Source organism: Tursiops truncatus, chromosome X (assembly GCF_011762595.2).
Source record: "Tursiops truncatus isolate mTurTru1 chromosome X, mTurTru1.mat.Y, whole genome shotgun sequence".
NCBI classification, from domain to species: Eukaryota; Metazoa; Chordata; class Mammalia; order Artiodactyla; family Delphinidae; genus Tursiops; species Tursiops truncatus.
In genome coordinates this window covers 24,605,228-24,619,651 of record NC_047055.1, presented here as the reverse complement: position 1 = coordinate 24,619,651, position 14,424 = coordinate 24,605,228, and the positions used below count along the sequence as shown (strand labels likewise).

At 43.7% G+C, this 14,424-nt stretch overlaps 1 protein-coding gene across 1 annotated transcript; it reads left to right on the top strand.

Moving 5' to 3' along the window:
* Positions 1–2,182: 2,182 nt before the first annotated feature.
* TEX13D (TEX13 family member D) lies at positions 2,183–5,805 on the top strand. The gene is given in 4 exon segments (XM_019949442.3): positions 2,183–2,938; positions 2,941–3,384; positions 3,386–3,820; positions 3,822–5,805. Coding segments are annotated over 4 exon segments (1,743 nt in total). The 3' UTR covers positions 3,930–5,805.
* Positions 5,806–14,424: the final 8,619 nt, after the last annotated feature.

Sequence of the window (14,424 nt, the reverse complement as noted above, 5' to 3'; positions counted from 1 at the left end):
TAAGAATATGTAGTGTGCTGTTTTTGGCTTGACTGTTCCACAGATGTTTGTTAAGTCTATTTGGTTTATAGTATTTTTCAAGTCTTGTATTTCCTTCTTGATCTTCTATCAAGTCTTTCTATAAATTATTGAAAATGGAGTACTGAAGTCTCCAACTCTTACTGTAGAACTGCCTCTATCTCCTCTCAATTCTGTCTACTTTTGGCATGTATTTTGGGACTCTGTTGTTAGGTGCATATATAAGGTGCACATATATTTATAATTGACATACCTTCTTGATGGATTGACCCTTTAAATTTTTTATTTTATTTTATTGAAGTGTAGTTGATTTACACTATTGTGTTAGTTTCAGGTATACAGCAAAGCAATTCAGTTATATATATATACTTTTTTCAGATTCTTTTCCATTATAGGTTATTACAAGATATTGATTATAGTTCCCTGTGCTATACAGTAAATCCTTGTTTATTTTATATGTGATAGTGTGTACCTGTTAATCCCATACTCCTAATTTATCCCTCCCTTTCACTGTCTTTCCCCTTTGGTAACTAAAAGTTTGTTTCCTAAGTGGATTGACCCTTTGTTTAACATTATATAATATCCTCTTTTTTAATCCTAATTTTTGTCTTAAAGTATACTTTGATATTTGGAGAGCTGCTCTAGCTCTTAATTAATTACTGTTTGTACAGAATAGCCTTTTCTATCTTTTTACTTGCAACCAATTCAAGTCTTTGAATCCAAAATAAATCTCTTGTAGACAATATACATTTAGATCATGTTTTTTAAAAAGTATCCATTTTGCCAATCTCTGCCTGTTAATTGGAGTTTAATCTATTTGCATTTAATATAATTACTGATAAGGAAGGACTTCTGACATTTTGCTATTTGTTTTCTAACATGTCTTATATCTCCCCCCATTCCTCCATTACTGCCTTGTTTTGGGTTTCATTGATTTCTTTTTTTTTTTTTTGTAGTTTACCTTTTTGATTTCCTGCTCATTTTCTTTTCTGTATATTTTTTAGTTATTTTCTTAGTGGTTGCTCTGGGGATTACAACTAACATGTTAAATTATAACAGTATATTTTGGATTAATACAAACAATTTCAACAGTATACAAAACCTTTGCTCCTGTATAGCTCCACCCCCTTTATGTTGTTACTGCCATAAATGACACCTTTATACATTGTGTGCCCATGAAGACAGATTTGTATTGTTTTATGCAGTCATGTTTTAAGTCCTATATTAAAAAAGAGGAGTCACAAAATACAGTAATACTGTCTTTTGTATTTACCTATGTAGTTACCTTTAGCGTGTGCTTTATTTCTTTGCGTGGATTCCAGTTACCATTTAGGGCTGCCTGCAGAACTCCTTTAGCATCTCTTGTATGGAAAACACAGATCAAGAGAGAAGCATTTAGTTTAAAATAAGAGAGACATCGTCTGAGAACAAAGTTGATCAGGTAAACATGAGAGTGAAATTACAGGGAGAGTTCAGGAAAAATTCATGGCTCAGTCCCCGGATTTTCTTGATGACAGGGATTCTAAGTTTACCTGTGCAGGATGCTGAGGGAAGCGTGCCGACAGTGGGACTGACTGTATTAAAGGTCTGATGTGTATCTAAGAACTAAGATGAAGCTGAGACAAAAGTAGAACTGCACCCACCTGTGCAGCTCCACCCAGCTAGAAATTCATTCCACCATGCTGGATATTGTCCTTCTGAAATTCTTAGAAACACTAAAGCCTTCTAGACGTTCACTGCGGCACCCAGTGCAGCTTCTGGCCTCTGCCACGTCTGGATTCACTGCTGCACCCAGTGCAGTTTCCGGCCTCTGCCACGTCTGGGTTCACTGCGGCACTCAGTGCAGCTTCCGGCCTGCTCACCCGGTAGGAGGGGCTGTGGCAGCGAGGTTGGTCCCAGCAGGCCTTGCGGAGCGACTCGGAGCTCACGTGTGACCCGTGGCGCCTGCGTCTGCCTTTTGGGGGTTGGCGCAGCGAGGGGATCTGCCTTACTTTCTGTGAGGAAAGCCGGACCGTGACAGAGGAAAGAGGCCGAGGAGGAGGCCAGGACTGGGCTAGAACTGAAGGAGGACTGAGCCGGGAGGTGAGGGGCTTTACCGGCGGCGGCGGCGGCGGCGGCAGCGGCATCTCCCGTGAGGCGGTTGGTTGACTAGGCCGCAGCGGCCATGGCCGTGGGCCTTGGGGACCATGCCAGCGGGTTCCGCCACAACGAGGTGATAAGATTCATGAACAATGAAGTCCTTATGAACGGGGGAGGCCCCGATTTCTACGTGGCCTTCTGCTCGCGGTCCTGGAATGAGGTAGAGGATCGGCTGCGCGTCGTCGTCGCTGACCCACAGGTGCCGTGCGCCACCAAGAGGGCCTGTGCCTGGAGCGCGCTGGCCTTGAGCGTGCGTGTGGGCGCGAGGCAGCGGGAGCAGCAGGCGTTCCGGGTTCAGTGGCTGCAGGAGCAGGTAGGGGAACGCGAGGCGGCTTCCTGGGCCCTCTGAGCTGCGGCGCCTGCGCGAGGAGCGCGAGGAGTGGTCACGTAGCTGCGCCTCACGCGGGCCGCCTTGCAGCAGGCGCTGAAACAGCGCGATGTGCTTTGTGGGCGGCTGCTCCTGGTCGAGAGGTCGGCACAGGTCACCCCACTGGCCCAAGAGTTGCTGCCTGGGCCTCGAGCCGAACAACTTGGGGCTGCAGAGTGGCCCATGAGCGTAGAGCAGCAGAGAGATGTGGTAGCCATGGGGGAGCATGACAGGCTGTATTTCAAGAGCCAGATGCCAGCCCCGACAGATGTCCTTTATGTGCCGGGACCCCCGAGTCCTTGGGCCCAGGCCGTGCAACCCCCTCTGCCAGTGCCGATACCATACCCATTTCCATTCCATGCACCATTCCCGATGGGATTCCCATTCTTGCCACCTGTACCACCAGCAGTAGCCATATGGAAACAGAAGCTGGAGTCGTCCCATTTCAGGTGCCTCCTCTGGGCATCTCTCCACCTGGCCCGTGGGCTGCAGTGGTCTTTCAGGGGGAGATGGCCCCACTGTGGAACCAGAGGAGCTACAGCCAGTGGGAAGGTCCTGAGATCCTGCAGGGTACAGTCCCCTTAGGGGATATCAGAAGTCTTAACCAGGAAGAAGGTCTATAGAGGCCCCAGGGGATGGTCCCTCTTAGGGACAGCTGTGGTCTCAGTTAGGAAGAAGGTCCAGAGAGGTCCGAGGGAATGATCCCTCTTGGGGATAGTTGGAGCCACAGCCAGGAAGAAGGCCTAGAGAGACCCCAGGGGATGGTCCACTTGAGGGATAGCTGGAGTCTCAACCAAGAAGCAGGTCCAGAGAGCCCCCAGGGGATGGTCTCCCTGGGGGCCAATGGGAGCTACAGCCAGGAAGAAGTTCCCAAAAGATCCCAGGGGAATGTTCCCCGGGGGGGACAACAGAAGCCAGAGCCAGGAGGGAGACCTAGAGAGGTCCCCGAGGACCATCCCCCTGGGGAACAGCAGAAGTCACAGGCAAGACGATCCAGAGAGGCCCCAGGGGACTGGCCCCCTAGGGGTCAGCAGAAGCCAGAGCCGGGAAGGAGGTCCACAAGGGCCCCAGGGGATGCCCCCACCGCTGTTCAACAGGAGACATGGCCAGGAAGGAGGTCCAGAGAGGCCTCAGGCAACCGCCCAGGGGGACAGCTGGAGCCCTAGTGGGAGAGAAAACCCAAAGAAACAACAACCTCAGGGGCAGAAGACCAAGCGGCCAGAAGGGAAAAAAGCCTCAGAATCACACCACCAGGAGAAGTCTGCCTCAGGCTGCAGTTCAGTGAATTGGGAGTGCCCCGTGGTGTAAAGCAATGAATTTTCCATGGCACAAGACTTGCTATGAATGCAAGAAAGTCTGCATGGCGGTTGAGAGTGGAGGCCCCGACCCAGGACAAACCCACTGATTTCAGGAAGGTAAGTAAGAATGGAAACACTCCAAAGAAAAACCAGTTTTCTAAGACCCCCTCCTGATTAAAAAGTAACTCATTTACTTCACAGAAAATTTGTAACTAAAATTATGATATAGAAAATTAAATAAAATAATTCATTGTCCCATTACCCCAAATAACAACTTTTTATCATTGAGTACACACATAGATACATATGTATTTATATGCTTTCTTTTTTTTTTTCATTTACTTGAGCAAAGACGGATTGCTTTTGAGTATCACACTCACTCTTTAAGGAATTTCTCCTAATGCATTTATGTTTGCAGGTGCTGAATTCTGGGTGGCTGAAGCTGATTGGTTGACACCCTGCAGAAGCTGAAGTCAAGACTGTTTTTTTGAGGGAGAGGCAAGAGGGAAGAGATATGGGAACATATGTATATGTATAACTGATTCACTTTGTTATAAAGCAGAAACTAACACACCATTGTAAAGCAATTATACCCCAATAAAGATGTTGAAAAAATTTTTTAAAAAAAGACTGTTTTTTCCTTTTTCACTCTTTTCTGTTTTCTTATTAACCTTGTTTTCCAGAAAATGCCATGTCTTTGGCTGGGAGCAGCCATGTGTTTTTGGTTATAAGCTATAAGGAATTTTAGGAGCACTGATTTTCCTTGAAAATGCTATCGTTCCTTTGTAAACTACGGCGGTGTTCATGTTTGCTTCTTGTTCTCGTTTTCTAAGTTTTATAGGTGAGGGTCTGTTTTTATGTCTCTGAGCCCCACGGAATTTGCTTGTTGCTGAAGAATCTGAACCTATCCCATTAGAAGATCTTCCAAGAGCCTAAAGAAAAAACTCTTCGTTTCTGACTGACCCACACTCAGTGAGACCCCTACTGACTGGAGCCGAGAAGAGCGAAAAGTCAGGGAAGAAGAGATGCTTTGGCACTTGGGGGAAAAGGGGGGCAAAATAATTTTGTTAGGATGTAATTTCTCTGTTGGGACAAAGAATTAATTCATAAGATGTGATGGTTGCAGTGTTAAATTGTATAGATGATAGCAAACGTGACGAATTTCATTTAATTCATTAAACAGTTATTGTCTGATATGTGTTAGGAGCTGGACTTATACGTTATTATCTGGTGCACACATTATAACCTGATTTGGTGAGTTTGGTTAGATAACAGGAGAGAGCCTAATTTGGGATACAAGTTATATCAGGAGTGACTTCTTTGCCTTGCATGTAGTGTGACCTTTGGGTAAGCCCAAATGAAATAACATCGAGATATTTCTGCAGTTCCGGGGGCAACAAAGAGACTTTAATGGAAGGACTTGATTGCCGGACTGCTCATCTCACTGGTCCCATGTGAGACAAGTGAGTAGTGGCAAAGAGTGGAAAAGTGGCCTAACAAAATTGCAGGCAGGACTTTTCTGATACTCTCCTCATTTCCTCCCTTGAGAGGGACAGCTAGTTTCCTGGTTGCCTGAAAGACCACTGGGCGACTGTCTTAAAGAAGGACAGTGCTTGGGGGAGTGTTTGAGCCCTCAGCTTCGGGCAGCCACCATCCCAAGCCCCTTTCTGTTCAGTGGATGAAGAACAAAATGGATTCCAAGGACAGACATCGTGCTTTGGATGGCGCTTCTCTTGGGAGGACTAAATGGATTAAAACTAGAACTGGACTGGGAAGAGCACGCTTGAGAATGCTCGTGGGCCCTTCTCTTCCACTTGGTGTGTTCTCTGCCAGCTTCTCAGAGGCAAGTGGAGCCCCGGGGCTGGGAAGTCAGATCAGCCTCCAGTCTGAGCAAAACGTGTCCTCGAGTTCCGCCAGGAGATTCCAGCTCATCAAGCTCAACCTTTGTCAGAGGTTTCCTGATTCTAACTAGTAATAAAGAGTGTGCACTTACTTGCTGTGTCTTCTGTGTAGTGTGTACCTCGGGGCAGGTTTGCTCAGAAGCGGCAGTTTGAATCTGCATTTTCCCTCCATCCCACTGAGGTGACAGAAAATCCAATCTCATTCACTATTGAAGGGCCCCTCCTCTTTCTGTGAGTTACTCAAGAATGGGAGGGCAGAGGGTATTCTACAGGGCCGTCAATCCATTGTGATTGTCCCTGCTCCCCTCACTGTCCAAGTCCCCACGGTTCCTTGAAGGTGGGCATCTCTGCTACTCCTGGGCCCGTGGGGCATGAGAGGTGAGGTGAGGAGGGGGCTTCTGCCTAGGCTGGGAGCCCTAATGCCTGGTGTCCAGCCTCCCTACAGGCACCGAGAAGCCATTTCCCTGAGGCCCCGTATCCCAGAGGTCCCTTGAGCAGAAATTTCCCCCCTGCATTTCTGCCCTGCAAGGCACTGCCCCCTCCCTCCTATGCATAATCCCATCAAGGTGCTCAGGATTCTGGAGAACAGCCAGGTTTAGACAGTCAGCTAACAAGACAAACGTTCCCTGAGGCAAAGGGGGGTAGAGTCTGGCTACCTGCTTGGTGTAGAGACAGGGAAGGGGCAGAGAACAGACGTGAACCTGACCCACCAGCATTCTCTCTTCCCTCGGAGTCCTGATTACCAGGAGGCCTGGGTAACTCGGGAGGGCGCTGGGGAGGAAGGGGACCATCAGGGACATCGACCCAAAGCTAGGCTTTCTGGGTTGGAGAATGGCTTTGTGATACACTTGTGTATGCTGATAGCTCTGTAGAATTCTGGGAAGATGAGACTTGGGAATTTTCCAGCATAATCCATTTTGGTGTACCAGCAGATCATTTTAGATCTCACTACATTTGCTTTAATTTATGGTTTCAAATGGACTCTGCTATTCATTGGCATGCCTTTAGGTCTACATGAAAGCACTCACCCTGTGCATAGCTTTTATATAGTTTAATATGATTACAGTCTTTCAGGGCTGACTTTTTCCAAAGCAACCTGAATAACTGAGGCTGTCAAATCACTACTTTCTTCTGGAATGGGTACACACAAGAAAAGGCAGGAGGTTTCTTAGGCAAGAACCTGGGCTTTGGAATTAGAGAGACCTGAGTTCAGATACTTGCTCTGCTGTTCACTAGCTATGTGAACTTAAACAAGTTATTGAACTTCTCTGAGCCCCAGTGAGTGGTTGTTCCCTTTCCCTGCCCTCAGGGTTCTGCTCTGGATGCTGTGGGAATGAGTATAAGGGATTATCAATGGTCGTAAAATCATTAATACCATTGAGTGCTTACTGTGTGCTAGGCACTCTAAGCACATTACCATTTTGGTGACTGTAAGGTATAATAGGTACCTGTATTAATAGTTCTTCAAAGTGAATATTATTACCCCCATTTTATAGATGTGGTAACTCAAAAATTTGGGAATTGGTGAAGCCTGGCTTCAAAATAAAATTTTACTGATTCTAATGTCTGTGCTCTTTCCATTATATCACACTGCCTTAACCTTTTACCCTTACTAAGTAATGTATTTGTATGTTAACATGGATTATCAATGTCTAAGCTCAATGAAATGACTATAATGGAGAGACTGAGGCATAGTGACAGTCTGGTGGTCAAGAGCTGCTCTTTTAGAATCTCTCAGGCTTTGGGATACGTGATCATCTAGGCTGCCAGTAAGTAGGACCACTTATCTCAGGACTGCAAAAAGTAAAAAGGGGGGGGAATGGTAATTTAGGCAGTGGGAGTGGCTTGTATCTGATTCAGCAGACTGGCCTTATGAAAAGATCTTTGAGCCGAGTTCAGTACTATTAAGATAGAGCCCATCTTGATTGCTTATCTAAAGTCTGTCTGAATTACTCAGTTTTTAAGTGGGTAAGGTGCCAGCAGTAACAGTCCAATAGATATGCATACGTACTTTTCAGTGAGGAAGTAGGGGGAAAGGAGACTTCAAAAGCTCCAGACTCATGTTGCAAATGGTAATGGAATCGATGTTTTATTTTTTTTTTACATCTTTACTGGAGTATAATTGCTTTACAATGGTGTGTTAGTTTCTGCTCCATAACAAAGCGAATCAGCCATACATATACACATGTTCCCATATCTCTTCCCTCTTGCGTCTCCCTCCCTCCCACCCTCCCTATCCCACCCCTCTAAGTGGTCACAAAGCACCGAGCTGATCTCCCTGTGCTATGCGGCTGCTTCCCACTAGCTATCTACCTTACGTTTGGTAGTGTATGGAATCGATGTTTTTAAAATCATGGTACTTTACAGATCAAGCAAACAGCATCCATGGAAAGAAGACTTCCTATGCACTAGGCAGCGTGTTAGACTCTGTGAAGGTGATCATTATTGCCCTCAGCGATGTCCTGTCCTGTTAGAAGAAATAAGACAAATATACACCAGACACCATTTATTAGTCTTTTTTCTTCAATTTTTCCAACATATTTTCTGGCCTGTAGATGCTGGTTTTCGAAGGATTCTGTGCATCAAACAGCATTATTTAATAAATGATTATTTTCTCAGTTAAAATTAAGAAAGCTGGGAATTCCCTGGTGGCACAGTGGTTAAGAATCTGCCTGCCAATGCAGGGGACACGGGTTCGAGCCCTGGTCCGGGAAGATCCCACATGCCGCGGAGCAACTAAGCCCGTGTGCCACAGCTACTGAGCCTGTGCTCTACAGCCCACCAGCCACAACTACTGAGCCTGTGTGCCACAACTACTGAAGCTCGCGTGCCTAGAGCCCGTGCTCCGCAACAAGAGAAACCACTGCAATGAGAAGCCCGTGTAGCGCAACGAAGAGTAGCCCCTGCTCGCTGCAACTGGAGAAAGCCCACGTGAAGCAACGAAGACCCAACGCAGCCAAAAATAAATAAATTTTTTAAAAAAATTAGGAAAGCTTGTATAAAGTTTCCTTGCACAAGGTTGATATAATTCCAACTAAGAGCAGTCACTTTCCATTTAAGTTTAGGATTTTTGTGAGGATTCAATTAATATTATTATTATTACATGCAGCCTAATCGCAGGCAAATGGACCATTTTACTAGGCTGTTTGTAATACTGACAGTACCTCAGAATCCATCATTACTGCCTTCTTAAACTTCTATGAACCTTGGGAACACAAGTTAGGAACAAGGTGTATAGAAAGCTAGTAGTTTTAATACATGTTAAATACCAGTAAGTGCTAAAGGATTTTAGAGAAGTCCAAGTTCAGTATGGATCATTTTAGTTTGCAAAACTTCCATGATAGCCAGATGGTTTCAGATTGTGCCCTCATTTGATGAAGCAGTTGCTAGAAAAGTTGAGTTTGTTTTACTTCAAAATAATATGCAATATTACAGCTTCATTTGTGACATTCTGCAGCTTTTTGTTTTTATGTTTATATCTACTATTTTATGTTTTATTCTTCATTCTGCACTACATTACAAAAATAATTGCACACAAGGCAGAAAGTTGTGATTACTTTTCTGGCAGGCAGCAGTAAACCATACTCCAATGTTTATAAAATGATGACAAAGAGCCCTCTGAGGGTTTTGTCTGTAAGTAAAAGTTTTAGGATATTTAACCTCATTTACTTTTTTGTTTGATATGTATTTACTTTGATCATTTCAATGAGCCATATTGGTTCCAGGAAAGAAAAGACTGAGCAAATATTGAAAATTTCATGCTTTTGCCACTAAAATGCCTGATATTGTCTAGACAGTTTTGAAACTTCAGAACATATATGACCTGCTTTGTAAAAGACTCATACTATTGAACTCCCCGTTGATCAATGTTTCTAACATTTTTTCATGACATATTTATTATTGAGAAGGAAAAGAAAAATAATGCCAATGTTGCATCTGTAACTACAAAATTCATTCAGAAATCCATTAGCTAGTTTCCTTGCTGGGATATAATTTTTTTTTAAGATTTATTTATTATTTATTTATTTTGTTTATTTTTGGCTGCGTCGGGTCTTGTTAGTTGCGGCACACAGGATCTTCGTTGAGTCATGTGGGATCTTTCGTTGCGGCACACGGGCTCTTCCGTTGTAGTGCGTGGGCTTCTCTATAGTTGTGGTGTGCGGGTTTTCTCTTCTCTAGTTGTGGCACGCGGGCTCCAGAGTGCGTGGGCTCTGTAGTTTGCAGCACATGGGCTCTAGTTGAGGCGTGCAAGCTCAGTAGTTGTGGCGCACGGGCTTAGTTGCCCCACGACATGTGGGATCTTAGTTCCCTGACCAGGGATCGAACCTGCATCCTCTGTATAGGAAGGCGGATTCTTTATCATTGGACCACCAGGGAAGTTCCTGGGATATAATATTTCATTTGTATTTACAAAGCTGCTTAGGGAAACATTTATAAAGTCCATTTCATTCCATTCTTTTGCCAAATTTTGGTGTTTGTGGTGTATAGATCAAACTGGTCATCCGTGTTTCAAAGCATCAGAGATTTCCTAAAAAATGTTCAGGGAAAAAAAAAAGTATGGATAAAATAGTCTTTTGGACTTTAATCTTTTAGTTTAAGCATCAGTGGTAGAACTTTCTCTTTGAGCTTCCAAGAAAAAGAATAGATTTTTATGAGGAACGCTGGAGCCTCCCTTACAAAGAGGTGATATTTTCTTGTCCTGATATCATACCTTGAGTGCCCACAGCCAGGATGAAGGGAGGTAGGAAGAAGATTCAGACACGATCCAAAGGCAATGGGTTTGAAGAGACCTAAAGGGCTACATGATGATTTATTTGTCTGTCAGGTGCTGAGATGTGAGTTATGAACTGTTGTTTCTATAAACCCATATGAGGCAGACCACAGGAGTGTCATTGATAAACAGTGGATGTGAAAGAAGTCAATGTCAGAAATGATATACTCCTTGCGACAAATTTGCAAAGGGTTCTCTACGAAGGGGAAAGCAAGGGAGCTAAGTAGGTGCAGATTCTGTGTTAGGATCTGGGTATGTAAAGAGGAATACGACATCATCCCTGTCTTCTAGGAGTTCACAGACTAGGAGGAAAAGAAACTTTGAGTGTCTCTTAGTTTCCAGGCACATCACATATGTCATTTCATTTTATCTTCACAAGGAAAGATAAGTAAAAACTGGCTAGGAGTGGCCTTCATTTGGTGTAGAAAAAGAATTGGGCAATAAGACTTTACCAGTATATCCAGGTCTTCCCAGGATAGAAGATGTCCAGACCACTTAAAAATCAAACAAACAAACTACTCAGGGATCTATTACTTTGCATGGATAAGCTGATGCTCCAGATCCCAGATCTTAAAGCCTGGACGAATAGACCTTGACTCTGGAAGAGCCTTCCAAGGCATACTGACCAATGAGGCCCAGGATAGAGCAGTGTATCTGATCTCATAAGGCATATATAGATAGACATAGACATGCTACAAGTCGGAGCATGGGAACATTTGACACTTGAGAAGTGTGAGAAGAATATTCTAGAAGTCAAAATTACAGTTGCTAGATAGGAAACTGAAGCCTGACCAGTCTGGTGCAGTGACCTCAGAGTTAATATTGGGAGACAGAAGAGGATATGGTGAGATGCACAGGCTCTGAAGTCAGCTGCCTGTGTTCAAATCCCAGGCCTCACACTGACCAGTTGTGAAACCTTGAGCAGGCTACCCAGGATCTCTGAGTTTTGGCTTCCCCATTGGTAAAATGGGGATAATAATAGTATTTGCTTCATAAGGTTGTTGATATAAATAAATGAGATAATATATGCAAAGTGCTTAGCAGGAAAGCCTGGAATGTAGTATTCAGTTAACATATATTAGCTATTTTTCCAAGAATAAAACCTCAGAAGCAGGCAGAGTTTCAGCTAGAATTAGGGAGTACCTTCTGAGTCATGAAGGAGGTAAACTTAGGACAAGTGAAAGGAACTGTACATAACAGACAGAAAGATAAAGACATTGCTGTCTCGAGCAGGTTGTGCAGGTTTAGAATGTAAGTTGAGTTAAATGTCCCATTACTGTGCCTCTAGAGCCCCATCCTTCCCTCTATCGCAGCTCTTATTGAGTTAATTGTAATTGTTTGTTTGCTTGTCTGTCTTCACTACACTATGAGCTACTTGAGATCAGGTATATGCTTTTCTTCTCTCTAACCTAAGTACCTACCACGGTGTCCATCATACAGTAGATGCTCATAAATGTTGGTTGAAAGAATAAACATATTTCTAGAAGGCTTAAATAAACACAACACTGTTTCTGAATCTTCACTTACAAAAGGGCATTAGGAAAATTAACCTCATAGGTAAACCAACATATCAAAAGGAGGTGCTCTTTTTTTTAAAAGATGTAATTTTTTTCTTTTCTCATTTTTGTAAAGGAAGTCAATTTTAGTAAGAGAGAATGTGTAAACTCACCACAGGTGACAATATCATAACACTGTCACAGGAGAATTCACACCTATAGATGAGCTAGTTGAAGAACAAAGTTAGTTTTGAAAGGTTAGAGAAAAAGATTTTGAAATGTCAGATCCACTCTATAAAACTAACCACCCTTGCCATCATCCTTTTAATCTATCTGGGTTTGAGAGTAGCCTAGAGTAGCCTTCATTTGAAATGAAGGCAATTAGCACCTCAGACAGGGCATCCACAAACAAAATGCTGTCACCTCTCAGAGACCTCAGGAGGTGACAAGTTTAGATAAGAAGATACTTTTGACCTTGGCTGACAGTTTGTCAATGCTTTTATATTTGATTTAAATGGCATTTATATTCTAAGAGGTTGTAGTTTGCTTTAAGCTGTGAAGCTCTCTTCCTCTACCTCATGGTTTTTATTTGTTAGGTTATTTAAAAACAACAAGAACAAAAATCTTTCCTCTATTGGGTAAGACCTGAGGAAACAGCTCTTGCTTCTTGCACACAAATGAGTTCAGTCCATTCCCCCCTCTGGTTCTCTCTAAAGTATGCTTGGCTTTCGTTTAAAGCACAGAATGTTAAAGTTGGAAGTAGCCTTAGGGGTCATCTGGTTCAACTCCATTTGACAGATGGAGAAAATGAGGCTCAGAGAGAGGAAGTGATTTAGTGGCAAAATATGGAGTATAATCAGACTCTCATAATTGCTGGACCAGTGCTTCCAATTCATCTTGCTATTTCAAAAGTGGGCCAGAGGCACATAGAACCAAATTTGTGTGTGTGCATGTGTGTATTTTTTCCTCTTATTTTCTTGAGAGCACTAATTTCACTCATTCATTCACTCACTCAGCAAATACATTTAGTATCTGATATGTTCCAGACACTGAGGATACAATGGTGACCAAGGTACACAAAATCTAGCCATCATGGACCCTATGTTCTAGTGGGGGAGACAGACAATAAACAATCAGATAATTCTGCTTCTAAGGGAGCTATATTTGTATCACGGGGCCCATTCTTCCTAAGTCTTTCTCTATTGGTGCCTCTGCTATCTCTATTGCTCCCCTCTTGTATTTTTTGCCCTTTCCTCTCTTGTGGGTATGGTGAGAGAGAAGAAAGCCATTACAATTCTTCTTTCTCTATACTTCAAGCTCAGCGTGAGGTTTTGAATTTGCTAAAGTCAGGTTTAGTACTGGTGTAGCACTAGGGTGAAGATAGTATTTTTCATCAACACTGCAGTAGTGGGCTGGCTCAGCTGTCAGGCTGCTTGTGAGATGACAACGAGGGACGGGATGTGAGAGTTGTACTATTACCTTATAATTTATCTGTTCCTTTTTTATACAGTTTTAGTTGTGCTGAACCCCATCGTACCTGGCTGCTTTGACAGGCGTGCTATTTTAGCAACACAGGACAAAACAGAGAACGAAAAGAAGAATGCATGGTACGCTTTTGCTGTCAGCTTGAGGTTGCCCTGTTCCTAAATTTGTGGATGATTTGTTCAGGGTTGTTCAGAGACAAAAAAGCTTAGGTTTTGTTTTTGCCTGTGTGACACTGAATGTTCTCACAGTTCACCTCATAGGTGGGCTGTTGTCCATAGGGAGTGAATGTGGGGATCCCCTTCCCTATCATCTCCTTTCGGGTTTGAAATTCCACCACTCTGGGCTAATCATTTGCCCACTAATCTCTGGGCTAATCATTTGCCCACTCAAAACATAAAGAGTTCAGGGTGGACTAACTTCTCAAGTACTTAACATTGGTGTATCCATTCACTTATCAGATCAATTTCTTCCTTGACCCAAAGCATGAAAAAGGGTGAGAGGTGGAGTTGGCCATAGCAAGTGAGGTAGGCAGATAATGAGACAATCTTGGCTCAGTTCCCCAGAGCCATGCCCCAACATCATCTTGAATGCTGTTTTATTTTTTTATTCTTGGTGTTGGAAATGAATGTAGGAGGCTTATGTTTACAGTTTATCTACCAAGGTTGATAGATTCTAAGGCCGAGTATGCATCAATCAAGGAGAGTAACTATGAGCTGCCACTGAAATCGTAGAGGATTGTTTTCAACCCTAGCAGATGGACAGCAAATATCTGGCTTTTGGCGTAAGGCAACTCTGCACATCTGATCCATCTGTAGGACTAGTGAAGATTTAAAAATTGTTCTCCCGGGCTTCCCTGGTGGCGCAGTGGTTGAGAGTCCGCCTGCCGATGCAGGGGACGCGGATTCGTGCCCCGGTCCGGGAAGATCCCACATGCCGCGGAGCGGCTGGG